This window comes from Apodemus sylvaticus, chromosome 4 (genome assembly GCF_947179515.1).
Source record: "Apodemus sylvaticus chromosome 4, mApoSyl1.1, whole genome shotgun sequence".
Classification (NCBI taxonomy): domain Eukaryota; kingdom Metazoa; phylum Chordata; class Mammalia; order Rodentia; family Muridae; genus Apodemus; species Apodemus sylvaticus.
The window spans coordinates 41,358,175-41,373,611 of record NC_067475.1 but is presented as its reverse complement, the minus strand read 5'-3'; the positions used below and the strand labels follow the sequence as shown (position 1 = coordinate 41,373,611).

The 15,437-nt window shown below is 47.9% G+C and overlaps 1 protein-coding gene across 1 annotated transcript in view; it reads left to right on the top strand.

Annotated features, from left to right (window-relative positions):
• The window catches only part of Cnn3 (calponin 3), a 31,284-nt gene that overhangs the window by 8,270 nt on the left and 7,577 nt on the right, over nucleotides 1–15,437 (top strand). Inside the window, exons 2-3 of the mRNA XM_052179331.1 lie at nucleotides 14,781–14,902; nucleotides 15,067–15,133. Coding sequence (XP_052035291.1) covers nucleotides 14,781–14,902; nucleotides 15,067–15,133 — 189 coding nt within the window. The remainder of the gene's footprint in view (nucleotides 1–14,780; nucleotides 14,903–15,066; nucleotides 15,134–15,437) is intronic.

Here is a 15,437-nt window from a genome sequence, read left to right as displayed (position 1 = left end):
TATCTCGCCAGCTAGCTTGTCATCTCTAGTTTTTTCTTCCTTTCCTGGCTTGATCCCGTTACTCTTCTTTTTTTCTCAGTGGCCAGAGACTCTTTAGACGTTTTCCCGTAATTGATTTTCTATTACCATTCAAAACACCCGTGACGAGGGGCTACTTTCCAGAGCAACCAGTAGAATAGTTTTCCATCTGAGATATCTTTGCGAAATATCTTTGTGTGAACTTTTGAACCATGCTGGCACTGTCCCTTGAGACTACAGATTCCCCAGGCTGTTGGAAGCAGAGCTCTTAGCTGGCAGCAGGCTCTGGTGTATCCGAGTGATGCAGTGACACTGGGGACAGGGTGGTGAGTGGGTCTTCTATATTACTCAGATTAATCTCTTTAACTCCTGAGCCCAAGCAGCCCCCGTTCCTCTGCTCTCCTCAGTGGCTTGGGAGTCCAGGCATACTCTGCCCTCTTCTCTTGCAACTCTGAGATGAACTAGCTATGAAAGGGAAGCAGAAAGGCCTTAGACTCCCCGGCAGACCTGGGGCTAGACTCCTGCTCGGCATCCAGTCTTTGGATGTGACCTCTGCGCTTTCTTCCTTGCTGATGAGAAGCTCCCTAACTCTTTCATCTTTATTCGGTGAATGAAATAATTGTGAGAAATAGGAATGGCGCCAAGCTGTAGGAGCTGAGTAGTGAAAGAATCCTGTATCCCCCGCGCTCGCTGCCCCAGCTCCACACTTCCAGTGTCGCTCAGGCTGAACTTTGCTGTGTGGACTTCCATGACTCATTCCCTGCTTTTGTACAGGGAAAGTTCATTTAAAGACGCTGCTGGGGGAAAAAGCCTGTAGATCTGGGCACATAGTGCTTGTGTGTATGTTAAATATTAAGCAGTTTTCTTTTTCTTTTTTTTTTTAAAATCAGTTTATACTCCTATCTGATGTTGTGAAACCGGGAAAGGTCAGGCAATCTACAGCTACATAGTAAGTTTCAAGGCTGATCTGGGCTACATGAGACCCTGTCCTAAAAAGCTAGACAACAGGGCCTGGAGAGACAGCTCGTTGGTAAAGGGTGCTTGCTGTATAGTCCTGAAATCTGGAGTTCCGGATCTTCTTAGTTCCCACGTAACAGTCCCTGACTGTAACCCCAGGATGAGGACGACAGAGGCAGAAGCATCTCTGGGGCATTCTGAGGCAGGCAAGGTTCAGGCAGAGACCCTGTCTCAATGGAATGGGTGGCAAGTGACAGAGAGAACACCCGCTGTCCTTTCCCCTGGTCGCTGTGTGTACACAGGTGCACACACATACACATATACCCACTCTCGGACATCCACACCTAGATAAAACTCAAAATAAATACAACCAGGCAGGAACAACCAACCAGCCAAGACTATGTGAGTTCCTTGCTGGAGTTCACGGCACATGCTTTAATTCTTCATTGTCGTACAGTGAGTCACCAGCATCTGTAATCTCTGACTATTCATCCTTCTGGGCCTGGGGACCCAACAGTGGGCAGGGGTGAGGACACTTCCACTAGAAATTATTTGATAAGTAATAATTTCTTTCTTCTTCTTTTTTTTTTTCTTCGAGACAGGGTTTTTCTGTGTGCCCTGTCCTGGAACTCACTCTATAGACCAGGCTAGCCTCAAACTCAGAAATCCACCTGCCTCTGCCTCCCAAGTGCTGGGATTACAGGCGTGTACCACCACCGCCCAGCAAGTAATAATTTCTCACTTCTCAAAGGAATACTTAGGTGGCATCAGAATGGTCCCATATTAAATGGCCATCAAATGGTGTCAGCTAATTAATTGTAGAGATGTGCAGCCAGCCGTCTGTGGCTCTGAGTGTCACATCTGTGACGTCCGACAACCTCAGATGGTAAGTACCACCCCCAAATGTTTGTGTCTGTATTGACATGCACACACACTTTGCTGCCTGTTGTCTAAACAGTAGAGGATAGCAACCATTTATAAAGGATTCAGACTTCTATTAGGCAATGTAAGTGATCTAGAGATGATTTTAAATATATAGGAGGGGGCTGGAGGTTTATTTAATGTGTTGGTAGAGTGCCCCAGTTAGGCAGGAAGCCCCGTGTGCCATCACCAGTACTACACGTTTAAAAAGTCTTCGAAGGATGTGATAGATTACTTGCAAGTACTGTTTAAAACACCATTTTATGCAGTGGGCCAGGGTGTGGGGTATTTTGATCTTTGTGGTGGGGAAGGAATGCCCTGGATTTTTTTATCCCCGTGGATACAGAGGGGCGGCTGCTGAATGTGAAGACTCTTCCAGTGTCTTGATGGGAATGGCCAGCAGAGTGTAGGAGAAGGTGGACGTGTAGGAGGTCCTGCCGTGTCCATGGATGTCGAGTCTCAGCTGCACTGGGATATGAGTGCCACTAAGTGCGGATCTCCTGTTTGCAGCAGAGGAAGGAAGTTTGGCCCGAGTGCAAACACCCCAGCAGTTTAGTTAGGGGTAAAGAAGAAAGGTGCTGAGCCTGGAGAGGGCGGGCCCGGGTGAGAAGCTCCCGGGCCAGGGTCCTTGGACAAGCTACAGAGCAGGAGAGCGGGAAAGGTCCAGGAAGGCTGCTCCCGTGCAGGACAAGGCCTGGAGACAGGCCTAGCTAGGGCTGCCGAGCCTTACTGCTAACCTTCTGAGAGCCTGGGCGAGATGGAGCGTTTTCTCCTGCAGGCAGGAGGAGCACAGAGAGGGCTGGCTGGACAGGAAAGAGACACAGTTCAGTGCTTGAGGCCGGCGTCAGGGTCGCTCAATGGTTTGCTTGTTTCAGTTATCATGGGAGCCTGTGCTCATCAAAGGGCGAGTGAGAGAGAGGCTTCAGACAGAGGGGCTGAGGGGTAGTGAGGTGGGAAGAAAGCAGAGGACCCTAAAACATAGAGGTGATGCGGACTGCGCTAGCCAGCAGTGTTCTTCTGTGGGATGGGTGTCACTTTGGCCTTGGCCTGCCCTGGAGCTTCTGGACTGGCACAGAGGCCACAGGGAGTGAAGGCGGCTTGGCCTGTGTGTGGAATACACCGCATTCTGATGCATGGCTCTGCCGAGTCCCGCCGGGGCCCCTTTGCAGTCTGGGAACTCTTTCCCTCCACCCAGTCTTCTGGCCCTTGACCTGGAGGGGAGGGGAAGTCGGATTTCCTTTTGGGTTCTGTGCCTGTGTGTCTGTCACATCACCTCTGGGAGACCTTTTGTTCCTCTTGGGTACATTCAAACTGTGTGACAGTCACATACAGTGTGAGTTGGATGTCCTGGAGCCTCTAACTAAAATCTGATCCTAGCTGGAAAGGGGAGGCTGTGTTCACGGTGTTTGTTGGTTTGTTTTTGTTTTGTGAAGAAACTGAGTCTGTTTTCTTTCTTTGCTGTGATGAGTGAGAAGTTTGAACTCCCATGTGCATCGAACCTGTCCCAAGGCATGGTGGCACGCAGGAATGTGACCCCAACACCCACGTTTATTATTTTTCATATTATCATATTAAAAGAAAAGGAGCCGGCGTGATGCCTTTAATCCCAGCCCTTGGGAGGCAGACCCAGGTGGATCTCTGTACAAAGCGAGTCCAGGGCAGCAAGGGCTTATCAACTTAGGGTCTCTGGCGGGTCCGTACACAGCTTGCTTGGGTCTGATGTGAGAATGAAGAAAGGACAGACACACACACAGAACAGCTGGGATGGGGCGTACTAGGCTCTGTGATGGAGAAACCACAGGAGCCTGGACGCTCAGTATGCTTGGTATATGCAGTTTAATAGAAGGTGGGCAGTTGAACTGGCAAACAGGGATATATGACAATAAACAAGGAGGCATGGCTGTTTTGTTTTGTTTGTTTTTACAGTCTAGTTGTTACCCCCTCCTGGTCCACCCTCCCACAGTTCCTCATCCCATTCCTCCTCCCCCCTGTCTCCAAGAGGATGTCTCCCTACTCCCTGGGGCCTCAAGGGTTAGGCATGTCTTCTTGCACTGAAGCCAGACCGGGCAGGCCTCTGCTGTGTATGTGGGGGCTCGGGGTGGGGCTCGGACCAGCTGGGGTATGCTACCTGCTTGGTGGCTCGGTGTCGGGTAGATCTCAGGGATCCAGGTTACTTGACGCTGCTGGGCTTCCTATGGGGCCGTCCACCTCCTCGGCTTCTTCCAGCCTTTCCCTAAGTCATCTACAGGAGCCAGCAGCTTCTGTCCATTGGTTGGGTGTAAGTATCAGTCAGCGTGTTGGGCCTCTCGGAGGGCAGCCATGCTGGGCTCCTGTCTGTAAGCACACCATAGCCTCAGTGTCAGGCCTTGGAGAGGAGGCATGGTTTTTAAAGATGGTTGAGTGGAGCCGTCTCGGTCGGGGAGCCTCCTGAGGTTGTAAACGTGGGGCAGAGAAGCTATGCTGCATGTTTTCTGCGCGCGCGCATGCGCACGCGCACACACACTCACTCATTTGCACTCAGACCAGAAAAAGGTTCTCCCTCTGAGTTTCACCTGGCTATGTTCATGTCAATGGTACAGTGCCACTCAGGGCTTGAGGCGCTCCCTAAAGGTCACCACCGGTGCCATTTCATGAGGACAGGGGAGCTTTTGTAAAGAGGGAAATGCGAAATTCCATCCTGTTATCTAATGGGAACTTTATGTCCTCTAATTTTCATAGAGGGAGAATGCAGTGCCTTCTCGCACATTTACTACATTTGTGTGAGCCCCTAGCTGGCTTGTAACCTGCCTCTGAAGTTTAATAGTCAAGATCTGTCACTGGTTTTGTTGGGCTGTCCCTGTCAAATGGACAACACAGTACCATTGTAATAAAGGCACTCACAGTCTGAGATGACAGATCTGGGTCTCGGTGGAGTCCCATAGGTAGGGCTGACTGAAGGGCTGATATTTGCCTCAACCTGTGGTAATCCAGCTCAGTAGCAGGTAGGGAACTGTATGACGAATGGGAACTCCTGGGTGACAGAATGGTCACCTGGGAGGAGGGCTTCCAAGGCCCCAGTCCCCGAGGCCCCAGTCCCTGAGGAGCTTCCAGTACTTTGCTTTTGGGACTATGATGAAGCTTTTGCGACTTCCTCAAATCACAGTTGGTCTCGTGCTACATGCTCTGAGGCAAACTGGTTGAAGTGAATACACATCTCAAGCTGCAGGAGGCTCGGAGCCAAGACAGCTCACGTAGACTCCAGTGAAGAGATGATAGCATCAGGCGCTGTGAAGAAGGTGCAGGTGTGATCCAGCCCTGGGAACAGGGAAAATGCAGATTGGAGAAGCAGCCTTGTTTCCCTCCAATGGGACTTCAGCTGGGACCTTCTTTCAGCAAAATCACTGTAGATCTCTCAGATCGACAAGGGAGCCCATTATCAGAGCATCTTCTCCAGCTGGCTTTCTTGCTGGTGGACTTTCTGCTTAATTGATACTAACAGGTGTTCTTCCGTTTGGCTTTTAGTCCATTTCTTTGGGTCTCCTGTGTATTTATTCTGTGTATTTATCTAACCTCCATGTGCCCCAGAATAAACTGGCTTTCTCTTCTGTAAACTTTCAGTTCAGATTATAGCTGACCTCTCAAACTCCCAGGCCCCTCCTAGGATGTGTATGTAATCACTCCTGGATGCCCAGTTTTTCACAACAGGCTGTGTGTGATTGATTAAACACTCATTCATTCATTCATTCATTCATTGAAACAGGCTAGATTCCAACCTGTAATCCTCCTGCCTCTGTCTAAGTGCTGGGATATAAACATGGGCCACTATGCTTGGCTGTATCCGGTTTCTTTGTCCTTTGACCATTCAGTTGGATCTTTCTAGAGACTGATGTCAGTTGTCACCCTCTGTTAGGATGCATCTGGATTACAGTATTGCGATGCATGTGGTCCAACCAGGGTACCAGTGGAATGGTTACCCAGTAACCATTGGAGTTTAAACTCTACCTCCAATTTCAGTCAGGATGATAACCTGGTGATTAGGAAAAGGCGTCTATCTTCTATAGACAAAAGTCTAGACCAGTGGTTTTCAACCTGTGGGTCACGACCCCCACAGGGATCTCATATCAGATATTTATTTACATTATGATTCCTAACAGTAGCATGATTACAGTTATGAAGTAGCAATGAGGCAATTTTATGGTTGGGGTTTCACTACCCATGAGGAACTGTATTAAAGGGTCACAGCATTAGGAAGATCAAGAACCGCTGCTCTAGACAATACTCTGGCAAATGGATTTTGGCTCCTGTTAAGTTAGCTGATAATAAGATGGTTTAATAGTTCACATCCTTCTTTTCACACCTGTTTCTTGTAAGTAATGGTGTCCTTGAGTACCGGTTGAGGCTGTGGTGATTCAGACAAACAATAATTGTGTCTCTATACAGAGAGAACATTAGTTTAACTCTGCTCACTGAGGGGCACTGTTTCGCTCTAGACCTTTGGGGCAGGGTTTCAGATGTATCTTGAATGATTTACTTATTGTACAGAGTGAGATCTTTCTGACTCCCAGTTTTATAAGCTTGCCATGGTTTCTGGATCACTCATTACCTGAACTGAAGGACACTGAGATCCAGTGACTGCTCCTGACCGACCTTCTTCCAGGCCTACTGCAGACAGCGTCCTGAGCGGGCCATCTAAGATTACTAGATAGGCTGGTCAAGGAGAAGTGACGCACACCTGTGGTGGACGCAGCAACAGTCAGGTGCAGATGTCTCTCAGTCATGAGACCTTTAAATCTGAGGCCAGAGGCTGCTGATGTGACCCTGAGATGAAGGTCACTGTCTGCGGTCTGAGCCACAGATGAAGAGTGTGCGTCAAGGAAGGAGACCTGGGCAGCTGTTCTCGGGTGAGACTTCTGCCAGATGCTTGCCCATGCTCGCCCGGAAGTCCCCCACACCCTCCAGGACAGCTACCCCTCCCCACCAGTAATAGAGACTCTTGTTTTTGGAGTAGAACGTGGGCCAACCCTGCGTCCAGGAGAACATCATTATTCACTGAGTGAGATGTTTCAGCCTTATTAACTGAAGTGTGTTCTGGGAAGCCAGCCTCCATTTAGGGTCCCACTTTCAGAATCTACTTGAATCTAAAAATCGTGTTCCTAGACACAATCAAAGGCTCAAGTGGTTTTCCTTCTGTCTGTTCTGCTGCTTGGATTAGGCACTAGAGTGGTTCCTCTTGGTGTTTTTAAAGCTTTAGCTTCTTACCAGTTGCACAGCATGTGTATATCATCAAGTCTTAGGGTCTTTGCGTGTAGCTGACTGTTAGACTCTGAATCTGGCAAGACTCTGTGGAAAGCTTGGTTGTACCCCTACGGTGGGGGAATGTGGAGGAAGCATTAGGAGGTAGGGCTTAGTGAAAGGAAGTGACCTCATTGGGGGCGTTTCCCCTTCATGGTCTACTGGATCACAGGCCCTTCCTTTTGAGCAGTTTCCTCTGTCTCATGTTTCTCACCATGGGGGTCTTGTTCATCACAGGCCCAAGGGCAATGGGGCCAAGCAGCCATGGGCCAAAACTGTGAACCAAAATAATTTTGGCTTCAGATATTTTATCTCAACAGCAGGAAACTAACATCATATCTATCTGGGGATACCCTGGCCTGAAGGTCTGGCTGTACCTTTGAGAAAAAGGCCTACCTTTGAGATGCCCGCTGTGTTAACCTGCCACAGATGCAATTGCCCTTACTTTCTAATTTCTCTGGCAAGCCCACACTGTAGAATGACTCTCGGCTTCTATACTACTAAAATAAGCTCTTTTAGGGCAGGGTCTGCCTTTGAACTGTGCTTTCTAGCCATTAGTACAGAACACAGAAAAGAAGCCTGAAGAAGCTAAAAGAAGAATCCAGAAAACACGTGGCAGGTGCTGTTTTAGTTACTGTCCTAGCATTGTGAGGAGAGACTGTCCAAGGCGACTCATAAAATAAAGCCTCATCGGAGGCTTGCGAGCAGTTCTGAGAGCTAGCTCCTGAGGAAACAGCATGGTCCTGGAGCAGTGGATGACCTGAACATCCTAATCCACAGGCAGCGGGCAGACAGAGACTGAGAGAGAGACAGGGTGTGACATGGGCCTTTGAAACCTCAAGGCCCACTCTCAGTGACACACCCCTCCAGCAGCAAGGCCACACCTCCTAACCCTTCTCAAACAGTTTCACTAACTACAGACTGAGCATGCAGACATGGGCCTTTGGGGACTTCCTCATTCAAACCACCCCGATACTTGCGAGTGTGAGTTTTAGGTGGATAGTTTGGGGTTAGGCCGAATCATCTGAGTGGCTCAAAAACAGCCCTAAGAAAATTCAAGCGTGGCTGAGAATTAGCAGAATGTCAGCACCAGAAACAATAACTTGGATTATTGGGTTTTAAAGGTATCTGTGATGATTTCTTGTAAAAGGTAAAATTGATTGGCTCCCAATACTGCAGGGCCAGCACCTGCAGATTCAGTCAGTGACAACAAAAATGTCAAGAGAGAAATTGTGTGTTTGGCAAGCATGTATTTTCGTTGTCATTCCCTGAACTGTGTGTTACCAGCACACGCATGCACACACCACAGCCTTTACATAGTACTGGGCATGGTTATAATCAGCAGATGATCTCAGGATACAGGATAGGCATGGGCTGCCTGTGAATGCTATGCTGTGTTATGTAAGGGTCCACTATAGTAGCTAGGGATTTCGATGTCTTTGGGGTCCTGACTCAGAGCCCCGTGGCGGCCGATTCAGGAATGAAATGTTCTTCACTCTTCAGTAAGACTCTGCGATGTGCCTGGAATGTGTGGCCTTCAGGCCGCAGATTCCATGACAGCGATTCCCCTGCCTCTAGGTGTGCCAACTGCCTCTTGTTGAATGCTTGCTGCTTACCCCAAAACAGCGCCGGGTTTGTTTCTAGTCCATTGCTGAGATGCCTTTGAAACCTTTGTCTCCCCAGTTACTTGTCTCCCTATTGAAGACTTCAGTGAAACGTCTCTAAAACCAGCCAGTTCTGGGCCGCCCGCCTCTTAGCAACCAGAAGGCTTTTTATCTGATGTAGTGTCTCTTTCTACTATTAGGAAGCACAGGCCCTTAGGGCTTGTGGTTTTGATGAGAATCTTTTTCCTGTGTTTTATGTTTTATTTGACAGAGGATTACGCTTACTTTGAGGAAGGGGGTGAGATTGGGAGGGGTGATGAAGAGAGATTTATGTATTATAGTTCATCTGACATTTCTTACCCTGTCTGTCACTGTCACTTGATCCTCGTAACATTTCTCCTGATGTCTCCTATCTCTGCCAGATTTAGTACCAAGAAATGAAGCTGTTGAGTGGGCCGAGCTTTGAAGAGTCCTAAGTTTGTTGCCCACAAGACCCTCTGCCAGCCCTTGTCACCCCATGTGTGCACTCTGCATATTTACATAATTTAACTTGTGAACAGACACTGTTGTAGAGTCTGAAGTTAGGATTAAAGACAAGTCACACAGGATGGGCCTGCTCTTGAGGGATGAGCAGCTCCAGATGGACTCTGAGTAGCCCAGACCAGCGAGCCAGGCTGGGCAGATGGTAGGGGCTCCACAGAGAAGAGACACAGGCCATTAACCAACCTGTTGCCCTTGAGTTGGGTTCTCAGTACTGAAGGACGGATGGACAGACAGTTCATGGTCAAGGAGCGTGAGAGCAGACTGGGCAGTGGTTGGTGGAGGATGGTTGACCCACTTAACCCCGAAGGCCTTTCCCCCGCCCTTCATCCTTTTGCAGAAGGATGTTTGCAGGAAGATGCTGTCGAGCCTCTGAGGAGGCTCCATCGTCTATGCCCAGGCACCGTTCTCAGCGCTGTGGTCTTCCCTTCTTTCTTTTGTTCTGTTCTGTTGTTTTGTTTTGTTGAGATGGGGTTTTTTTCTCTGTAACACTGGGTGTCCTGGAACATACTCTGTAGACCAGGCTGGCCCTGGCCTGGAACTCACACCTGGCTCTGCTCCCTAGTGCTGGATCCACCTGCAACTGCTACTCCTTCCTTCCTTCCTTCCTTCCTTCCTTCCTTCCTTCCTTCCTTCCTTCCTTCCTCCCTCCCTCCCTCCCTCCCTCCCTTCCTTCCTTCCTTCCTTCCTTCCTTTCCAGTGATTTATTTAGTATGTCGTTATGAGGGTGTTGGATTCCCTGGAATAGGAGTTACAGATAGTTGTGAGCTCCCATGTGGGTGCCGAGAACTGGACCTGCATCTTCTGGAAGAGCAGCAGCCAGTGCTCTTAACCCCTGAGCCATCTCCAGCTCCTGATTTCATTTTTACGTGTATTTGTACCACCTTTTTGTCCATTCATATTTTAGTTCTACTTTTCAGTTTTCGAGGAGCCTCTGTCCTGATTTATTTCCCTGCGGCTCTAGAGGCCACACGTCCTCACTCGTGTGTGTAAAGGTTCCTTTGCCCCTTGTCATGTGTCGTCAGTTGTTTTCTGGATGGCAGCTATTCTAACTGGATTGATGTGGAATTTCAAAGGACTTTTAAATTGCGTTTTCCTGACATCTGAGGTTGTTGAGCCAAAAAGTACTTATTTGACCATTTGTATTTCTCTTGAGAACTGATCCCTAGCCTGTTTATAGATTGGAGGATGTTTGCTGTTTCATTTATATTCTTTTTATATAGTCTAGGTATTAATATCCTTGAGAGTAATATTTTTTGAGACAGTGTCTCACTAGATAGTCCTGGCCTAGAGCTCTCCAAGAAATCAAACTCTCCTAGAAATCAAAGGATCCACCTATCTCCACCTTTCAAGTGCTGGCACTAAAGGCGTGCGCCGACACACCTGACCTAGCAAAGTTTTGTTTCTGCTTTCTGTAGGCTATATCCTTCTTCTAACATTAGGGTTGTTGTTGGTGTGTGTGTGTGTGTGTGTTGTTTTAGTTTGGCTCTTTATTTTTGCTTTGTCATAAGGGAGAAAACATCATTTTAGCCTATGTTCAGAAATTAAAGCTTTTAAGGTGAAAATAGTGAATAGATTGATTGTATTGGCTAAAGGATTTTTGTTTTATTTTTTTTCCTTATTTAGTTTTGAAAAATTCATAATGCGTGTGCTATGCTTTGATCAAATCCATCTGCCCATTACTTTCCCTCCCAACCCCACATGCTTTATTTTTAGACCCAAGAGTCCACGAGGTGCTGTCTGAATGGGCGTGGGTATAGGGTCACCTGCTAGAGCATATGTAGCCTCTCCGGGATCGCATTCCCCAAGAAAACTCTCACTCCACCAGGATCCATCATTTGCCAGTAACTAGGAGTGGGGCGTCATGAAGCCTTGCGAGGTGAGATTTTTGGCTGCTTTGATCTTGGGCAAATGTCGACAGCTCTGAGTTAATGTGTACGACATCCCCGTCATGCCAGGCAACTGTGCTTTGCGGCAGGGTCTCCCTCACCTCTGCTTCTACAACTTATCTCTTCTTCTCTACTTGCTCACCAGTTGTGGGTCTCTGTCCTAAGTGCAAAAAGAAGCATCTCTAAGGGTGGAACTATGCATTCATCTGTTATTAGGAACTTAGGATATTACCGTGTCCCTTTAGCAGCGTAAGTCCCCAAATTAGGCAGCTGAGGGTTCTTGACCCGGTTAACAGTCCAAGCCATGAGTAATGTTGCGTGGAGTGAGCCTTAAGTCAGAGCGTGATTGGTTATGCTCACAACCTCTGTTCTCTGTGTCACCAGTGGCCGCATCTTGCCAGGCTGGTTGGTAAGAGCTTTCGAGGTTCGCAGCCCTGGTTCGCTTTTCTCTCCCAGTAGGAGACTGACACCAGTCAGTGCCCACTTGATTCCTCCACGTTCTATGACTCAGGTACATGTGGTGTCTCTAGGGCTTAGCATCAAATTCTGGGGGTAGCCAAGAAGACTGGCGATAGCCTATAATGTTTGGGGGGGGGTCCTAAACCACCCCAAAGAGGTATCGCATACCAGGTGCTGAGCTTTTAAAAACATATGGTATCTAGGTGAGACTCTAGGCAGCTCTACTTGACCTCTATACTAGCTATAGAAACAAGAGAGATTGCCTCAACAAACCAAGGGAAGGAGGGAGCCAACCCTGAATTGTTCTCTGACTCGCCCTCTTACACCGTGCAAGCACGCACATAATAATAAAAGATTATTCCTAAGAGCCATCCTACCAACCTGCAGAGAACAGCCCCTGTAACAGTTTCATCTCTATATTTGAAAAAGCAAGAGAATATTTTCCACCTGCATCCCGCCTTGTAGCTCACATTGTCTTTACATGACGTAACTCCACTTGCCTCGTCCTGGGATTACAACTTTGCAACACTTTAATTTTTTTATTTTTTAGATTTATATATTATTATTTATTTTTAAGGTGTATGGGTGTTTTACTCGCGTGTATGTCTGTGTCACCATGTGTCTGCAGTTTTGTTTTGTTTTTTAAGATTTATTTATCTCATGTATATGAGTACACTGTGGTTGTCTTCAGACACACCAGAAGAGGGCATCGGATCCCATTACAGATGGTTGTGAGCCACCATGTGGTTGCTGGGAATCAAACTCAGGACCTCTGGAAGAGCAGTCAGTACTCTTAACCATCTCTCCAGCCCCATGTCTGCAGATCTTGACAAATCTAGTTGTGTAGACAACGAGAAGGAACTTAGTGCATTTGTTGAAGTCAGTCTTGCTGGGGTGTAGACAGAAACTGACTGGATCAGAAGTTAGAAGGTCTGCTAATGAAGACAGCTGTAGCAGAGAAGTAGAGCACAAAGATGGACCCGCTTGCTGTGTGGAGGACACAGATTAACTGGAGTAGGAGAGTCCTTGCTGCTTCCTGCTGGTCCCTCAGTGACAAGGTGGGTCTCAGGCAGAATCTTCACTCCCTGTACCTGCTCCCCAACCTGAGCTGGCATGGAATTAAAGGAGCCCTTCTCAAGGGACGAGGGTACCAGAGCAGGAACCTCGGTGCTGTGAGGTAAACCTTACACTATACTATGAACTAGCCTGCAGGCTGGATTTGATCCTCGAAACTCTGCAGTGCTGTTTACAACAGAAACCTGTTGGGTTTCCTTTTGTAATCCTGGTTAGGCAAACACACAGTTGAAGTAAATTATCCATTACACATTCCCGTTTCTCTAATTATGGGTAATGGAGTGTGAAGGGGACACAGTAATCCCCGAAATCATGTTTACTTCAGCGGAGCCTCCCCTGGGTGTTGGGGGAGGGGAGGCACCTGCCACAGTCTGCAGCTCTGACACCGGGCTGTCTGAAAGCTTCTACCAGCCTACCAGAGGGGGATGTGACTCTTTCATTTACTTCACGTGAGAAATGACATCTTTGTTCACCTGGAGGGGAGGGGGCGAAAAGCTGCCATTGCTATGTCGTGTCTGCTGAAGAGGAACCACCAGTCGAGTGTGGTTGGTCGAGCCCTTTTCTTTTGACGACTCATTGCTGACCTTGGTCATTGGATGTAACCAAGCCAGCCTCCTACCTGTCCACCCTGGCCCTGTTGACCCACGATTCTCTGCAGCCTCAAGACCTACATAGTTGTGCCGGTCTCCTGCCTGGCTATTTAGCCCTGAACTCCCAGGATCTCCTCCCGAGCAATGCTGTGATGCAGTGATGCGCCTTGCTCAGTAATTAAGCCTAATTATGTTTTATGGCCAGCAGACATCCCCGCTGTTCATTTCCATTTCTGACAGCACCCGCCGTAATTGATGCCCAAGCTCCTATCTAGCCCCTGGGCTCTGCCTAAGTGTGTCTGCTTGGCATTTTTAGCTGTACTGAATGAAAAAAACATGAGTATATGATCTTGCCTTGCTTCTAGCCGCCACCACTGCCACCCCCCCCCTTTATTTAATTGAGATAGTCTGTTGTGTAGCTCTGGTGGCTGTCCTGGAACTCATTCTGTAGACCAGACTGGACTCTACCTCTGAGATCTGGGATTAAAGGGTGGCTGCATGCCATCTTTTAATATTTATTTCACTGTTTAAAGTTTAGAGTAGCTGGGCCTTTAATTTCAATACTCTCGAGATAGAGGCAGGCAATTCTCTGTGAGTTCAAGGCCAGTCTGGTCTACAGAATGAGCTCCAGAAAAGCTAGAGATTCACAAAGAAACCCTGTCTCAAAAGACAAAACAAAATAGAATTTTAGGGCACCACTTACTTGATGTCTAACTAACATTTTTTCACCATTCCAGTTCCAGAGAACCCAACTGATAACCTTCTTCTGGTCTTCATGAGCACCTATAGACAAAATAAATAAATCTCAAAAACAACAACAAAAAAGAAAAGGTTTAGGTTTATGGTATTGTGAAATTGAAAGGTAGTTTTTTTTTAAGTCCTGAGAACTGTTTTTAAAATGTATGTTTAAAAGTATACTTGCTGTGTTTGTGTGCCCACACACGCGTGCAGTGTAGTGTGTGATTGCTGTAATAGAAGGCAGATCCCAGAACTTTGGGAAACTCCTGGAATGGTATGTTCTAGATAGTTGAGATACTGGGTTAAAAGTCCCATATGTCGGAATCTCTCCCAGTCCTTCTTTGGAATGTGGTAGTTCGTGACTCAGTCTTTAAAACTTAGGTTCAGCTGATGGCGTATTGCAACACGCTGCTAAATCCTGCCCCTTGTTGTCCTGCATGATGGGGACTTCATCTTGTATTGTTGGATTCTCTCCTTGGTCCCTACGTCTCTTTTCATGCTCCTTTAATTGACACTGCCTTCACTAACACTTTGTACGTTGAGTTACTGCAGCTGCAACAGCTGCTTAAGATCACCACTAAACTCTCCTGCCTGGGGGGAGGAGCTACCTGTCATAGCTGGGGCTTAGTGGATAATGAACAAAAGCAGATGACGTGGTGGCCAGGGGTGGGTGTCCCCCTTTACCGAGTCTCTCTGAAGTTCCGGAACTCCTATTTCAGATCGCATCCAAGTATGACCAGCAGGCCGAGGAAGATCTGCGCAACTGGATCGAAGAGGTGACAGGCATGGGCATTGGGACCAACTTCCAGCTGGGCCTGAAGGACGGCATCATCCTCTGCGAGTGAGTGGCCCAGGTGGCCTTTCCTCTCCTGCTCCCTCCCCGCTGTGGGCGTTTGCCTTGATTCTCATTGCCTGTAATGCTTTCCCTCACTGACGTCCAGGGAATTGGCTCATATTCTGGTTCTTGTTTTTGACCATAAAGCGTCATTGTAATTTTGTTTTTAGACTTATAAACAAGCTGCAGCCAGGCTCTGTGAAGAAAGTCAACGAATCCTCACTAAACTGGCCGCAGGTAATTGTCAAATGGGCAACCTCCTGTCCACCCCTTCCTCCCTCCCCTCCTCCTCTCTATGCCTTCCTTCCCTCTTTCCTTCCTCTCTCCCTCCCTCCTTCCAGCTCTCCCTCCCTTCTTTCCCTCTCTTGCTCCCCTTCCCCTCCTCCCTCCTCTCCCAGTTTTCCCTCCCTCTCTTCCCTCCTTCTCTTGAGAAAAGGGTTTCACATTGTAGCCCAGGCTGGCCTCACATTCATTAGACATTCCATGATGGACAGAACTTGGACTATTCCTGCCTCTGCCTCTGCCTCTTTAGGCCTAGAAT